This window comes from Rhynchophorus ferrugineus, unplaced genomic scaffold (assembly GCF_030347505.1).
Source record: "Rhynchophorus ferrugineus isolate W39M unplaced genomic scaffold, kcgeb_rfMv2 rfM10, whole genome shotgun sequence".
Classification (NCBI taxonomy): Eukaryota; Metazoa; Arthropoda; class Insecta; order Coleoptera; family Curculionidae; genus Rhynchophorus; species Rhynchophorus ferrugineus.
The window spans coordinates 11,972,272-11,990,591 of NW_027472589.1; the positions used below are offsets into that span (position 1 = coordinate 11,972,272).

At 31.7% G+C, this 18,320-nt stretch overlaps 1 protein-coding gene across 3 annotated transcripts in view; it reads left to right on the forward strand.

Annotated features, from left to right (window-relative positions):
* Ccn (cellular communication network factor protein Ccn) overlaps positions 1 to 18,320 on the forward strand; it is a 294,872-nt gene that overhangs the window by 260,416 nt on the left and 16,136 nt on the right. For all 3 annotated transcript variants that reach the window (XR_013007498.1, XR_013007499.1, XM_076416498.1), the window contains exon 9: positions 17,597 to 17,771. Coding sequence is in view for 1 of the 3 variants with exons in the window: in XM_076416498.1 (XP_076272613.1) it covers positions 17,597 to 17,771 (175 nt within the window). In the remaining 2 variants the exon portion in view is untranslated. The remainder of the gene's footprint in view (positions 1 to 17,596; positions 17,772 to 18,320) is intronic.

The window sequence follows — 18,320 nt, forward strand, 5'->3', positions numbered from 1 at the left end:
AAACAAATCTAATTTGTTGCAAGTCTGTGTCAAACTTATCAGTTGGTGGTAATTAAAATAATATCGTAAATAGATAAATAGGTTTAGGTAGGTATTAAGCTAAATTGTGAGTATATAGTATAATTTTTTTATTATTATTTTTTTATTATATTGTTACTAGTCGTTTCCGACTAACCTACAATTTATCTTTATGATAACTTAAATCTAGGTATACAATTAGGAGGACCCATCGGCCCTAGCTCAGTCTCTGGTGAAATAATGTTAATACATATCACTGCTGAATTTTTTACTATATGCACCTCACTATACAACACTATACAAGATCGTATGGTTTGATTTTTTTGGTGGTATCCAAAAGCTGCAATGCTTCAATATTCTCATGAGAATGGAGTCTTTCCTCATGCCCCCTTGCAGTTCTCTTGATTTCTTTATTGACTGTGAGTATCTGAAGGTCTCGATGTAGGTATCAGTCCCATAGTATTTGGGTGCGCCCACAATACCTCTCAGGTCTTTGTTCTGAAAAATTTGCATTTTATTTATGTTACTCTTTGCAGAACATCCCCATAATTGAACTCCTGAAACTGCTTATATAATAGCAGTTTATTATGTACTTATAATTGTGATTTTCTTCCAATTAGCCAGTACATTTTCCTATATTTCAATTCCAGTTCTTTTCTTTTCTTCTTTATATGTTACTTCCAGCGAAGTTTTGCACCAAGATTCATTCCGAGATATTTAGCGTTGTTGCTATATGGAATGATAGTATTATTTAATGTTATTGATGTTTGTACGGTCTGTTGTAGGTGAAGTGCACATGCACAGATTTACTATCATTAATTTTTATTTTCCAAGCTTGTATCCAATTATTTATATTGTCACTTGCCTGTCGTAATTTTCGTACGGTTTCTTCACTAGTCTCTCCCACGGCTATAATATCAGTATCATCATTAAATGTAGTCATCATAGTATAATATAAAGTATCTCTAGTAGATATGTTAAAGAAAGTTTTTAGTTATTTTTAGTTAGTTATTACAACGCTTATTATTTGCATATTTTATTTTAAAACGTTTTTTTTTGTGTTAAAAATCTAGCAAATGTGACACCCATTCAATTTTTTCTTTTCGGTTATTTCCCATATATGATAAAATGTTAAAACGACGTTTCGCGCACTTTTCGAACAACCTACTATTTTATTAAAAAGTATATTGGAATTTAACAATTATTTGATATAAACTATGTACGGTATATGGTGGATTATTGATTTGCATCGTAAAATTTGTACAGGCATTTCCATTTACTAAACCGTTAGAAACCGATAAACAAGCTTAGCTAATAGGTGAAAATCATTTCCATTAAGTTACAATGAGAAATACACTATTTAATTAGATTTAAACCTAAAATCGTTATGTCATGAATTTGACATAGAGTGCGTCCAGTTGCGAATGGTCAAATTTCTATTAGAAAGTTTAAATATTATAAATAAAACAAAATTAAATATAGAAAAGTATTTATACATCCGAATATTCATCATTCATCATTCGATTGTTCTAACTGAAGGTATAAAACCTAAAGAGCACCAGCAGCTACCTTTACATTCTCTTGTAAGCTTTTATAATTTATTCAAAAGAGTAGTGACGCACGTGACCTGTCAAAACGTCGCAATGTTACAGCAGCAACTCTGAGTTTTACTACATATTGGTTCAGACATATAACAAAGTTCTAATCTAAATAAAATAATCAAACAAAAATGTTATGTATTATAATTTATTTAAACTATATAGTTAAACTAATTATTTAAATATTATAGTACATCTAATGTATATATTATCGAAGAACTTGAAACTACAATTAATTATACAGCCACAATAATTTATAGGTTAGAGTTGTTTTATTATATATACATTGAACTTTTTTCCACACTAGATAGGTAGAGTTCGAGGCACTTTTTTATGTAGTGTTATCACTCGAAGGCCTAATCCACCTATTAACAATTGTATAGCTGAGTAATGTATTTTACTTTCATTAGAGAGCATATTTATGTTTTACGCTTAGTTCTTGTTTCTTTCGATGCAATGTATCCGTGTAAAGTCATTAAACGTTAAAAGTTAAAACAACTTTTGCCGGTTTATAACCCGTAATTATAATATTTTGAAGAGCGACAACTTTTGCAGGCTCTTTCCGTTACACCTTCGAACTTCTCTAACAGCATTCTTTATCTTTTTAAATAGAATAAAATGAGAAGTAAAATACTGTCTGACTGTAAAACGAATTTACAACTTTTGCAGACACATATTGGTCACGTGTGCCTGTTTTGAGTTGACTATATATAACTATATCTTTTAGTTTAGTAACATATTTAAGCTGTTGAACTTCGTTTTCAAGCCTACTCTGTAAATAAACTGAACGATATGAATACAATATAGTTTAATATACTGCTACAAATTTCTTGGGAGATCTCTTCATGTTGATGCAGTTTATTAATTAGCATTGCAGATACATTCACATATGGCTTGATAATTATTATAGAAGAAAACAAAGTATTGGAATGACTAAGTGATGGATGGGACGTTATTATAAATCCCAACGGGATCCCGTTAAAACAAGTACTTGTAAAAAGTGGAATCGGCTAAGCTACAGTGGCGTTTACTTATATAAGATGGTGCTGTGTATTTCAAGACTTTAAAAGAAATCTATCTTTTTCGAACCCTTACCTGATACTTGGACACTGTTACAACCTGACATATCATTTGTATCATTTTCGGTAACTTATAAACCAAGCTACCTATGTGTGCTACATCTATCAATATAGTTGAACATACATTTTTACCTTCATAGCTGGTATAGTAACAGAGATATTAGGTTTTTTCTCTTTATCCAGTGCAATAGCAGTTTTTCTATAATCATAATTATAATAATTTAAGTAATTTTTCAAATGTCTGTTCTATTCTTTCAACTCTTCAAAGTTCTATTCTTTCAATTATCAAAGAGGTCAAAGTTTTAATGAAAGGTGGATGAAGTTCTTAGTGTCATCTGTTTCGAAATCGATCTTTTGAAAGGAAGACAAACTGCAGTAAGTCTGTTCAAAAACGATATGGATCAAAACTATAGAGAGTAATCTGAAAATGAAGAGACTAACATTGTCCCAGCGGCCGATCACTAACTGTGGTGTCATGTAAAAAAATATTCGATGTCCTGAGACATTAATAAACAATCTCCCCGATCCCCAGCTATGGGCTGTTATGATGATGGTTTAATCCATACTACTAGGAAAATCCTCCAATAATGCAAGTTTTTCTTAAAACATAACAATTTTCCCTTAAAACGATTTTGTAAGGATAAAATAAATATTTCTTCATGGTTATGCAAAGTGTCGACCTACCAACACCAAAAATGTGTCACACAAACAAAATATTTTAAACGAAAAAATTTAAGCAACTTCAAAAAATAAGTAAGGAACTCACTAAAAGGTAAAATATAATCAAACTTAGATTTTTAACACAAAAACAACTAGGCGACCCAGCAGACTTTGTACCGCCTCAATCGATAATCAAAAGACTTGATATGACATAGCATCCTGAGCATATTCGTGCATGTGGCGCGGGCTTCCTATGTAAGTGGCTGGCAAAATTGTAATTCTTCCCACATTACCATCTGCATTTATAGCATCGCGGAGATGAATTATTATTTAGTATTCCTCTGATCGAAGTTGGTGTTGGTGCAAACGGATGTATGTCAATCGTGCATTCTCAATTTTGACATACATATCAACTGCAAACTGATGAAAAAGTGGTCGACACATTATTTAATCTTGTTCAATCTAGTTACGTGTTATTTGATTTACCATTTTTATATTAAAATGGTATCCATCTTCTCCCTGTCAGAAGATCAAAGGATTTTGAAACGCATCATGACTCCCGTGTGTTTCAGATACACTACGATCATTACTCCTCAAAAAAAAATCATGAAACTATATATATTACATATAAATCTATGTAAGCATAAATTGGGTACATTTTTGTCAAGGTCGCAACTAGGACGACAGAACCAGAACATTAAAAATCAGTCGAATGAAACTAGTAGAACCAGAAATAATAACTAAATGGACATGACTGAAACAGTCGATAGTAAAAAGTAGTCAATTACTAAACAGTTGATAGTCGATTTCGGTCGATAGTGCTCAACACTAGCATTTTTATATAAATTAAAAAAGTGACTAACATTTCGTGTTTGTCGAAAGCATGTCGGATGTTTAATTATCCCAACAATTTTACGTTCAAACTTAAGGGAAATTCTCTTAGGCTGTACATTTTCTTTTACGATTTAATATAGAGAAAATAACCCTAGTTAAAAGAAAAAGCAGGTATCCAACAATTTGGGACGATAAAATTAGAATCTCCCAATATGTCCAATGTCTGGAGGCCCTTCTTCCTTTTAAGAAAAAAACTTTACCGGCGTATATTTAGCGAAAATCTTTTGAATTCCAAACATACCGAAATTATAAATTAAGTTGTTTATTTTTGTGGAAGCGAAGAATATATATAGAAATAAGAAAGAAAATAAGAATAGAAAGAAGAATATATATATATATATATATATATATATATATATATATATATATATATATATATATGCCTTTGAAGTCATTACAATTAAAACAACAAAAATGTTGTTACTCCCGGCTGGAATATGACCCATGACCTCTGCGTGTGAGCTGAGCGCTCCGACCATGTAATACTTTTATGACTTCTCATAGGATATGATTAGTGCTTAAAAATTGAGAGATTCAGTCTTTGCATGGATTTTGCTCTGAACGACTTTCGATTTTCCATCACATCAGTTCAGCAATAACAGTATACACATATATCTGATTATAAATAAAAAATGATGTGAAAACTTTGTACGTTTGATGTAGCTTTGAAATTCACTACCTTCAGATCCTGATTTGGTTCCAATGTGACTACCTCGGAAGTGCACTCTTTCGAATAAAAACAGAGTTTCGAAAATCGGTCCATAATTGACGGAGAAATCGGTGAACATGCATTAAAAAATATACAGTCAAACATAGATTCCTTTTTTGAAGTCGGTTGATAAATAAGTGGAACTACAATAGTTGAATTGTATATTCAATATTTTCTTCTACTACTTATACATTTTCTTCTACTTAAGCAGTAGACACTGCCTCAGACGTTGGTTCATTAAACGCCAATTCGTTATTCGTTAATTACCCAACTACTTTATCCTCTTTATTGATAAATTAATACCGTAGCAAGTCGTAATATACGAATATTATACTGAGTACTCAATATTCAGTGACCGGTCTTAAAATATACTTCAATTCCCTCAAAAAACTATACTACTGTTATAATGTAACTTAAATTTAAAATATAGACTTTCCCAATGGACACCCTGTATTAATCCAAAACATATATTTTTCTGTATGATCTTTATCCCAGTTCTATATAAAACGCTTCAACAAAAATAAACAACTTATTTTATAATTTCGGTATGTTTGGAATTCAAAAGATTTTCGCTAAATATACGCCGGTAAAGTTTTTTTCTTAAAAGGAAGAAGGGCCTCCGGACATTGGACATATTGGGAGTTTCTAATTTTATCGTCCCAAATTGTTGGTTACCTGCTTTTTCTTTTAACTACGGTTCCTTTCTCTATATTAAATCGTAAAAGAAAATGTACAACCTAAGAGAATTTCCCTTAGGTTTGAACCTAAAATTGTTGGGATAATTAAACATCTGACATGCTTTCGACAAACACGAAATGTTAGTCACTTTTTTAATTTTTATAAAAATACTAGTGTTGGGAACTATCGACCGAAATCGACTATCGACTGTTTAGTAATTGACTACTTTTTACCATCGACTGTTTCAGTCATGTCCATTTAGTTATTATTTCTGGTTCTACTAGTTTCATTCGACTGATTTTTAATGTTCTGGTTCTGTCGTCCTAGTTGCGACCTTGACAAAAATGTACCCAATTTATGCTTACATAGATTTATATGTAATATATATAGTTTCATGATTTTTTTGGTAGTTTGCTTATAAATAACAATACATTGTATATTAATAGAGCAGCATTTTGGTGCGATATTTTTCAAGATTGTTAATGTAATAGGGTAAATAGATTAAAATTGAGAATTGACTATTTTTATGGTAATCACTACATAGTATAAAACAAAGTCGCCTTTTCTGTCCCTATAGCCCTATGTGCGCTTAAATCTTTAAAACTACGCAACGGATTTTGATGCGGTTTTTTTCAATAGATAGAGTTATTCAAGAGGAAGGTTTGTATGTATAATACATGCATGATATACTAAGGCAACATTGCTAATTTTAGAGGTTTCTCACGTGATGTCGTAAATTAACCTATTTTTTTAGGCTTATTTAGCAATTAGCAAAAACGCTGCCTAACCCTACGAGTTAGATCAAATTAATGTACTACAGTATTGTACACCATAAAAAGGTCTACAAAAAAGTCCCGGATGGTATATGTTTATCTTTTAGGGATAACCCACATTAACCATTTTTATTGTTTACTTTTTACGTGAGAAAATGGCTTATTTACGAAGCTATTTTAAGCAATACGGCATTAATCCTTATCGAATTAAGTACCTTAAATACAGTGTGCAATTAATATAGATCAATATGGTTCCTTACAGCATGTAAATTAAACAAATATTTTCGGAGATATTACAAATTTAAAATTTGCGTTTAAAAATGTGTAATGTAATAAAAATTGTATGAATTTAGATATTCCAAAGATAGCAGGAAATCTTCATAGTAAGTATAGGGGAAGAGGAATTGTTTTACTCCAAATTTAATGCGTGCAGGCCAAGGGCAGTAATGAATGAACCAAAAATACTGGATCGATTTTAATCATGTTTTCATTGAGTGACATAGGCATATATATTTTATGCCCGTGCAAAGTCGGAGCGGGCCGCTATGTTTTTATATACAACGTTCATATTTTTTCTGTAGTGTATTTAATTTAGTATCAGCATTGCACCCGTGCGAAGCCGGGGCGGGTCGCTAGTAATAGATAATATTACGAATACTCCCTCGATTTGTGTAAAGAAATATTTCCGTTCAATAACAAATAAAGCATTTACTTTATTCAAAAAAGGTCTAGTATTTATTGGGCGATCATTTTTAAGTATGTTATGAATTAGTGTTTTTTCTATGTGTAGGTATATGTTTAATTCTTATTTATTATTTATGGTTATTGTACTTCTTTAGTTTTTAGGTTTTCTTTAATTTCTATCGTACTGTCTATATTAATTATAGTATATTATTCAAAAATAGCAATTAACATACTAAATTACGATAAAACATTTGTAAGGTATTATTCCATTTGGAAAGAAATTACTTAGATAGAAAAATTCCATTCCTTTTTACAGATCCACAGAACATTCAAATATAAAAGTAATTATATTTCCTTTAAAATGTTAATTAAAAAATTATTAATTGCATATTAATAGCATTCAGTAATTACTTTTCTCTGTTTCTTTTTTAAAGTTAGAACGTGAAGGAATTCATACATCTTCGTCTCGCTTATACTACCGTTTGAAAATATTAACACATATATCATTAACTACTCCAAACAATTATCTCCGTCCTTTCCTCTCTAACAATTTATACAGGAAGTGGTTCGTACAGCTTCGTCTGATATCACGAATTGATAAAAAAAAGTCGAACCGTGCATGTGTAACCGAAAATAGTAATTGCTATTTTCAGTCGCTAGTTTTGTGACTATCGACTCTTTTGTGACTATTGATTATTTCGACTGTTTTCAGTCGATTATTCCCAACGCTAACACAAACATTTCTTTTCTTATTTTTTTTACACACATAGTGATAATCATACATAGTATGTATGTGATGATTAATATTGTATTTAGTCAAGCAATTTAAAATTAAGTTTTACTGAAGGTAGCTTTAAATGGCTAGCAGTATTTTTAACTTTAATAATGTTGGGGTTGAATAACACCCCCAAGACACAACATAGATCCAAAAAAAGAAATGGTAAAACCAATAACCAAGTACTGAATAGGCAAATCTATTATATGTTCAACCCTGAGACCATAAGTGCTAAAATAAGATTGTACTAGTTTCTCAAAGTTAGTGTTTGTTTCGATATGATATCGAATATAGTCTAGTAAGGCTAAAATTCACTTTATTTTTCCAATTTTCTAGTATGTCTAATTCCTCAACGAGGCATATATACTTTTAGTGCATATATATTTTTTACAAACACATTTTCAAATATTCTTCTGAATATATGTCGATAAACCCATGGGAAAAGCGGATATAAACTTATGATTAAATAAATGTACATCCCCTTCCTGCTAAATATTAATATTGATCCTTTCTCACATTAGAAATTTATATAAAAAGAAAAATGTTTAAACAACTTATCAGCTATATACAAGAAACTTTTTAACATTACTAAGTTTATCGAAATATATAAATATACTTTAATATATAACTCATATTGGACTTAATCGTGTGGATAAATGCTTTTGAATTTATACACATGTCTTTACATACTGTTACTCTTTTATATAATTCATTTTTTTATGTCTTATTTAAATATTTTTATTTTATATTACAACAATTAACAGGTCAATTGAAAAGTCCCCGGCCTGACACATAGATGGCTCTTTTAGAATGAACTCCATGTGTTTTTTAGTTAGCTCTGGCCCTCAAAAGATGCGTATATAAATTTGACAGCTGTCGGATCATTAGTTTGTTATTTATAATATTTTGAGTGAAGCAATATTTGTTATTCTGGAAAAAATGGTTTATATATATGCTTTTTGAAAGGAAAAAATATAGTTGAAGCAAAAACTGGGCTTGATGCCGAGTTTCTGGACACTACCCCATAAAAATCAACCATCAAGGATTGGTATTGGTATGGTAAGTTTATACGTGGTGAAATGTGCAGCGAGGACGGTGAACACAGTGGACGCCCAAAACAGGTTTTTACCGACGAAAACATTTAAAAAATCCACAACATGATTTTGAACGACCGTAAATTGAAATTGAATGAAATAGCAGACAATCGAAAGATATCAACTGAACGTGTACATCATATCATTCACGAATATTTGGGTATGAGAAAGCCCTGTGCAAAATGGGTACCGCGAGAGCTCACTTTTAACCAAAAACAATGACTATTTAATTATTCGGAGAAGTTTTTGAAGATGAGCAAGCGTAATAAACCCGAGTTTTTTCAACAATATGTAACAATGGATGAAACATGGCTCCTACATTTCACTCCGAAGTCCAATCGACAATTATCTGAGTGGACTGCACACGATGAACCCGCTCCAAAGCGTGGGAAACCGCAACAGTCAACTGGCAAAGTTATGGTCTCTGTATTTTGGGATGCGCGTGGAATAATTTTCATTGACTACCCTGAACAAGGAAGGGCCATCAATAGCGACTATTACATAGCATGATTGGACGAAAACGGCCGCATTTGAAGAAAAAGAAAGTGCTGTTTCACCAACACAATGCACCGTGTCACAAGTCAATGAAATCGATGGCAAAAATTCATGAATTGGGCTTCACATTGCTTCCTCATCCACCATATTCTCCAGATCTGTTCATTTCTTCTCCATTTCCTGTTCTCATATCTCAAAAGAATGCTCACATGGAAGAAATTTTCGTCGAATGGGGAGGCGATCGCCGAAACTGAGGCCTATTTTGAAACAAAGGACAAATCGTACTACAGAAATGGTATCGAAAAGTAAAGAGAATTATGTTGAATAAAAAAAAATTTTGCCAAAATGTGTTTTACTACGGTAGGCCTGGAACTTTTAAATTGACTTGTTACTATATAACTCAATATTATAATTCATATTTTCAAGAGTTTGATCAGTTGGAGAGTATGTTAAAATATATATAACCAACATTTTAATGGATAGAAAAGAGAATAGACGATGAACTGATTATAATATAAAGACATTTTAATTACCAACGGCTAAAATATAGCATTTTCCATATATGCTAGGACTATATTGATGTGTACGATGTGTTACTATGTATATTGTATTACTATGTGTTGTTAATGCATATTATTTCGATGTTCTCGACTTTACTGCTCATGAGCTCGATAGTTATAGCTGATATGTTATCATCGATACTAACCTCTGCTATAAGAATTCAAATTACATCTTAATATTAATGATAATAAAGATATACGAACAAATAATACAAAATCTTCTAAAATCTGTGGTATATAAGACTATATATTGAGCATAAGACAAATAGTGGAAAGGGTAATACCTAAAAACACCAGAACCTAGCATTTATTAATATCATTGACTCATATACTGCGACAATCCTGCCTTATTTGTTTAAAATTCCCTTTAAACTTTAAGTCAATGGGTAATTTAAAAAGTAATTAATATTCTGCGCTTTTTGCGCTCTAAAAAAAACCGTCGGCCTAATTAGTCGTGAAAGGAAGCAATTTTTTAAAGCAAGTTTATTTGAAGGTAATAAAGAAAGATATCGGCGAGGGCGAGAATGGATGCCGAGAAACCACGGTTGCCTAATTTAAAAGTCGGCCGGCAGACCGCAAATTCCGTCCGTAGTTGAGACTGTTGGGTGTTTTCTTTTAATACAGAAACCCGGAACCGGTGAAATATTAGCGACGTAAATCTTCCGGACAACGGTGCCGGATCCCTAAACAATAAACTCGCAATTGCAACTGCTTTTTTCTTTTTTTTATAGCTTTTTTTGTGAACTTTCATCGCGGATCCATGGAAGTAATAATATTTAATTTTTTATGCTTACTAAATAAATCAACTTCGTTTATTTAATTAATTACATTAATTCTGAATCAAAGTTACATATTATTCCTTTCCACATATTTGCATTTTAAGACTAATCTTTGGAAAGTTTAAGTGAAATCACATCTTTAGTTCGAATGTCATTCGAATAGATTGAATGAAATCGTCATTTTTGAGAGCCAAGTGATTTTTGTGGTCTTACTTAGCAAAATGTCTGAAGCTATATATGGAAATGCAACACCATCTGTTAATAATTCTGTTGAACAGAACTTCACTTCATAACAGGTCAATTGAAAAATCTCCATCCTGGAATAGTAAAACACATTTTTTGCCAAAATTATTTTTTTTATTCAACATAAAACCCTTCAAAGGTGACACCCTGATTATAGCGACTCTCCATCTTTTGAATTTTTTGTAGTGCGATTTGTCTTTTGCTTCGAAATAGTTTCGGCGAAAATGTCTTCCCAGCGAGCATTCTTTTGAGATCTGAGGCCACGAAATAGTCATTGGGGGCAAATATGGAGAATACGGTGGATGATGAAGCAATTCGAAGCCCAATCCATGGATTTTTGACACGGTGCAGTGTCTTGGTGAAGCAGCACTTTCTTTTTCTTCAAATGCGGTAGTTTTTCGGCGATTTCGTCCTTTAAACGGTCCAATAACGCTATGTAATAGTCGCTGTTGATGGTCCTTCGTTTTTCAAGGTAGACAATGAAAATTATTACATGTGCATCCCAAAATATAAAAGCCATAACCTTGCCAGCCGACTGCGTTTTCCCATGCTTTGGAGCGGGTTTATCGTGTGAAGTCCACTTGGATGACTGTCGATTGGACTTCGGAGTGAAATGATGGACCCATGTTTCATCTATGGTCACATATCGACGCTAAAACTCTGGTTTATTATGCTTGATCATCATCAAACACTACTCCGAATCATCAACTTATCGTTGTTTTTGGTCAAAAGTGAGCTCGCGAGGCACTCACTTTACACAGAGCTTTCTCATACCCAAATATTCGTGAATGATATGATGTACACTTTCAGTTGAGATCTTTAGAGTGTCTGCTATTTCATTCAATTTCAATTTACGGTCATTCAATCACGGTTCAATTTCAATTTACGGTTTTCTGGATTTTTTAAAAGTCTTCGTCGGTAACAACTTCTTTTGGGCGTCCACTGCGTTCACCGTCTTCGGTGCTCATTTCACCATGTCTAAACTTACCATATCAATCCTTGATAGTTGATTTTCTTGAGGCACTGTCCCGAAAATCAAGTTGTTTTATTCAAAATGTTATAATTCACAAACTAATGATCCGACAGCTGTCAAATTTATACACGCATCTTTTGAGGGTTAGGGCTAACTAAAAAACATATGGATTTAATTCTAGTAGCGCCATCTATGTGTCAGGCTGTAGAGTTTTCAGTTGACCTGTTTATGAAACAGAAACATATTGGACCGACTCCATGGAGCCTGAAATAGCCTATATATAAGAAAAAGCCTATAATTAAGGATGAACAATAATTTTAAAAAGTACATTGTGCAAATTTCCTTGAATAAAGTTCGTTCAAATTTACAAAAAGCCCTGAAAACTTATTTGTATATTGTATAAGATATAAAACAGTTTAAACGAATATACAAATGTTTTTATGTATACATGTATATATTGAAAATAATGGTGAAGCTTAATAAAATTTATTAATTAATTAAAATGGTAATGTTACATCTAATATTTATTAACAATTTATAAGGTTTTTTTGAATATAACATTTTTAATTAGATATGCTTATTGCAATATTAATTATAAATAAATGTATTTACTATTTTTCATGTATATTAGTTCATAAGCAAAACGTGTACTAAGTTGTAGTGACTGATTGATTGATTGATTTTATTTTGACAGCATTGGTTCCCAATATTTGCCTTCCACAAGCATAAGTAGGCTTTAGTATTCACTGATATATGTCTTTAATCTGAAGTTAAGTAGGAAACGTTTTCCAACTAACCAAACAGTTGTTTAAATTTGATTCTGATTCGCTCATCGTTTGCTATGATATGATATTTCCAATTTAATGTACCATCAGTAGTCTGCTGATTCTTTTTTGAGGAATTGAGCTTTCTCCAATAATATAATTAGGTTTCTTCGATGTTAATTTTATAAAAAGTATCAGATTCATAACAGTCGATCGAAAACTGCACTCTTGTGTTAGATATTAAATTGTTTTTTTTTATATACTCAAATAATTCATCAAAATATATCTGATACTTGTTTCTTTTATTTGCTTTTAGGTTATTTGTAGAATTGTGAAGCATAAACATCGTACCTTCCTAAGTGTTGTCATTAAGAACCAATATGCGGAATAGGCAATATCTGATAGCTCGCTGAGTGCGGCATAAATTCCTATTCGAAGTGCAATAGTGTATCCTTCGCAAGTCTTGCAATACGTCCATTATTCACTATTACTCGTCTTTCTTGTAGTCGTTCAATTTGTTCAATTCAGATCGGTATACATATGCAGTAACAGTTTAATCTGGTTTTAGCAGCTTGTAATACTGTTACACCTTGGTGATCCCATCATATGGATAGCCAGATTTTACGGTCGTAAATATTTGCGGTGTAGATGTGGATGGCCTCCTCGATTAATCCCTAACATTTTGTTTTGGCATTTTTTGCCTAACAAGGATGGTTTCATACGTTCGAAATGACATTTTGAGTCAGTTTGTATGGTAGTTATTTTCGGTCTTTTTGGATTTTTCGTTTGTAAAATCCTGAAAAAGGTTGTTTGATCAACTTTTAAAATGATCTGGAAATTCCTTGAGAGATTCAACAGTGTATTTGCAGCAGAACCTTTTGTTTCTCGGGGCCATTCCCTGCCATATACATTAAAATCAACACTTTGGATATCACGGTGTAGCATCGCCGTAAGTTTTTAAAAGTATGTGATGTACTTCATCCTCAGTTTTGTCTAAATCAAACAGCAAAAGGAATGAACGTAGAAAATAGAATTTTGAGAGTTGCATGATTAGCATCTGTATACACAGAATAACTCAATAATACTAAGTGAAAAACATCAAGTATATAATACTTTTGGACCGAATAATCATTAGATTTGATTAAATTAAACCTGTTTTAAATTAAAGTATTATGTGTACCGTAAAGTCATTACCTGTTTTTTTTTTCTAAAAGAAAACTACATACTTTTTTGACATTTTTTTGGCTTTTTTTTATTTCTGCATTTTTTGACAATTTATGGATACAATCACAAAAAACTTCAGCAAAAGCTAAACCATTCATCGAGAAATTGGCGAAGGCTGCTCTGCAATCGCGTGCCACATCAATTCAAAAAGTTGGTAGTCGGGCGGTTCAAGGTCTGGACAGTACAGCTGGTGCGATAAAATATCCCACTCAAGCGCTTTTAACGCTTCCTTCCTATCCTGCTGTATAATCACTTTGCTGTGTGTTGGGGCCCATTCTGGACGTTTTTCCATCAATGCATGTTCAGTGCCTTTTTTCTTTAGATTCCTTTAGATCTAGATTTCTTCCAGCACAAAGCTGGACACAGACGTTTGCAAAAAATAAGTTGTATACATTTAAAGCTTGATGTCAGTGGACTAAAATGGCATATGTTTCAAATCATAACATTGCATACTTAAGCCCAGTGACATCTGTTTCCGGTACACCTGATATAGAATAGTATATAATAAATTATCATTACAAAATCCACAAAAATAGTGTGGAATATATCAGAAGATAATAATAGAAATAAAAAAAGAAAATTAAACATAGAAAATAGTCTCAGATCTCTATTAAAGAATAAAAGACTAAAATTTAACATATTTTCTCTTGCGAATGAAAATAAAACGTCCATCTTCTTGAAATAATTCGGCAGTAATGATCTCGACGAAGCTTATACAGCAACTAATACGAGAAAAATAAAACGTCTTCGGCGCAGCAACATGATATTGTTGTGGTATAAAATTTTATCTCTCCCAGTCCTGATAAGAACGTTTCCATCCTGTACCCCAAACAAAAGGAGACAAAAAAGCGAAAAGAACAACCCCTATTAGGTTGCGACTTTATTGTTTAGGGCGTAGTTGCCCGAAAGATATACGACCTCAATATCTCACCGGCTCCGGTTTCACCGAGGACCGCGCGAATTCGACCTTAATTGGTCGACCACCGCTCGTCCTCCGTCCTTGTCCCTCTGTATTTTTCCTGCTTCATCAGCCTAACGAGAAATATCAACAACATTATCGCCAAGATTAACGTCGCAGTGCGATATCGAGACTACAGGCAAGTGAACAATATGTAGTGTTGGTTGGTTCTGCGCATGAAAGTGAAAGTAAAAAACCAAAAAAACAAATGCAGAGGAAATACATTAATACTAGTGTTGGAAACTATCGACTGTTTAGTAATTGACTACTTTTTACAATCGATTGTTTTCAGTTGCTATTTTCGGTCCGACTGATTTTGTGACTATTTACTATCGACTGTTTCAATCGTACTTTTAGTTACTACTTTTGGTTCTACTAGTTTCATTCGACTGATTTTTAACGTTCTGACTAAAAAAACATATGGATTTAGTTCTAGTAACGCCATCTGTGTGTCAGGCTGTTGACCTGTTATGGTCCAAATTGACCTGTTATGAAACAGAAACATAGTGGACCGATTCTATGAAGCCTGAAATAACCTATATATAAGAAAAAGCCTATAATTAAGGATGAACAATAATTTTAAAAAGTACATTGTGCAAATTTCCTTGAGTAAAGTTCGTTCAAATTTACAAAAAGCCCTGAAAGCTTATTTGTATATTGTATAAGATATAAAACAGTTTAAACGAATATACAAATGTTTTTATGTGTACATGTATATATTGAAAATAATGCTGGAGCTAATAAAATTCATTAATTAATTAAAATGGTAATGTTACAACAAATATTTATTAGCAATTTATTAAGTTCTTTTTAATATAACATTTTTAATTAGATATGCTTAGAGCAATATTAATTATAAATAAATGTATTACTACTTTTCATGTATATTAGTTCACAAGCAAGACGTGTACTAAATTGTAGTGACTGATTGATTGACTGATTTTATTTTGACAGCATTGGTTCCCAATATCCCCCTATTTGCCTTCCACAAGCATAAATAGGCTTTAGTATTCACTGATATATCTCTTTAATCTGAAATCACATGTAGTGTTGGTTCGTTCTGCGCATGAAAGTGAAAGTAAAAAACCAAAAAAACAAATGCAGAGGAAATACATTAATACTAGTCTTGGAAACTATCGACTGTTTAGTAATTGACTACTTTTTACTATCGATTGTTTTCAGTTGCTCTTTTCGGTCCGACTGATTTTGTTACTGTTTACTATCGACTATTTCAATCGTTCTTTTAGTTACTACTTTTGGTTCTACTAGTTTCATTCGACTGCTTTTTAACGTTCTGACTCTGCCCTAGCCGCAATCTTGACAAAAATGTACCCAAATTATGCTTACATATATTTATATTTCATATATATAGTTTTATATTTTTTTGTAGTTTGCTTGTATATAACAATACACTGTATATTAATGGAGCAGCATTTTGGAACGATATTTTTCAAGATTATTAATATAATAGGATAAAAGGATCAAAATTATGAATAGTAAAGAGTAAAATACTTTTGACTCTTTTTATGGCAATAATAGGTAATATTTGGATTACTCTCTCGATATTTATGGTTATTGTACTTCTTTAGCTCTTCGGTTTTGTTTAAGTCCTATTTTGTTGTCTATATTTATTATAGTATATTATTTAAAAATATACGATAAAACATTTGTAGGGTATTATTCCAATTAGGAAGAAATTATTTGGGAAGAAAAATACCATTCCTTTTTACAGATACACAGAACATTCAAGTATAAATGTAATTCTATTTCGTTTAAAATGAAATTATTATTTGCATGTTAATAGTATTCAGTAACAACTGCCCCAAGCAATTATCTCCGTCCTTTCCTTTCTCACAATTTATACAGGAAAGGATTCGTACATCTTCGTCTGACATCACGAATATAAAAAAACAGTCAAACCGTGAATTTGACTGAATATAATAATTACTATTTTCAGTCGCTAGTTTTTTGACTATCGACTATTTCGACTGTTTTGCGACTATCGACTGTTTCGACTCTTTTCAGTCGACGGTTCCCAACGCTAAAAAAACAAATGCAAAGAAAATACATTAATATCATGTGAATATACATAACTGAATATATCAATTGTGTTCTATATTCAAATATACCACATTTGAAATCAACTTTGTTTTGTTTTTTTCGTTTTCTTGAATTTTTAATTTCTCTAATGATTTCAATGTATTAGTTAAAAACTTTTATTCATATTATTCTAAGTTATTTAGTGAAGAAGAAAGGCATATTAGTAAATTTGAGCAACATCATAAGTATCTATTGATACACATTTGACTTTGTTTTGAGTTAAGTTTTTCATTGCCACTAATTATACTAAAATATTGATAATTGTAATCGCATCATGATGAAATATTTTCGTTAATTGTATTAATAAAAACAATATCGTTAAGTTTACTTATCATTGTAAACAAGAAAAATATACATACATAACAAGTATATTGAAATGCTATTCATTTAATTTCAGTGCGTAAGCGATCATCTAGATACTATTACTTCTGTTCACTGTAGTCTGTGATATCCGGCCGGTAATAATTGCACGGTTTATTCAGAAGTGAAGCCTGGTATTTATCCACCTGTTTTTACGAATTTTTTGTTCGTATTTCAGAAGGGACACGAATGTAAGGCGACACATCGGTTGAGTGAGGCGGTATTTCTGAGATTTGGCCCATGCAGGAGTAGGAAACGATTCAGACCGAAATATTGCGGACTATGTCCTTTGCCAGGGATGACTTGCGAGCCAACACTCAGTACTACGGTTAAAGTGGATTTTATTTGCGAAGGTGAGTAAAATAATTTATATATATATATATATATATATATATATATATATATATATATATATATATATATATATATATATATATATTGTGATTACTATATATGTGACTGATTACATCGTCAGGCAATAAAGTTCAAATAAATCTAGGAAGATAAGAGGAATCACAGTAAAACACGTTCATTTAATACATAAGTTAAAGTTATAACTGAAATACCAAGCGTTGCTTATCTTATCAAAGCTCTACAGTGGGTGAATGATTATTATGATTTCTAATAAAGAACCGCATAATCATTATTAAATGGTATTCACTTCAGATACACTAGTAACAACAATGAGCAGATTCTATATATATATATATATATATATATATATATATATATACGCTATACAGTATAGCTATACAGAATCTAGATGATGCACTCTGATTACATCGTAATACATACGATATAATAATCGATGCTAGAAATCACTGCTAGAAAATAATCTATAAGCACAAATAACAGTCTTAAGGCAATAAAGTTCAAATAGATCTAGGAAGATAAGAGGAATC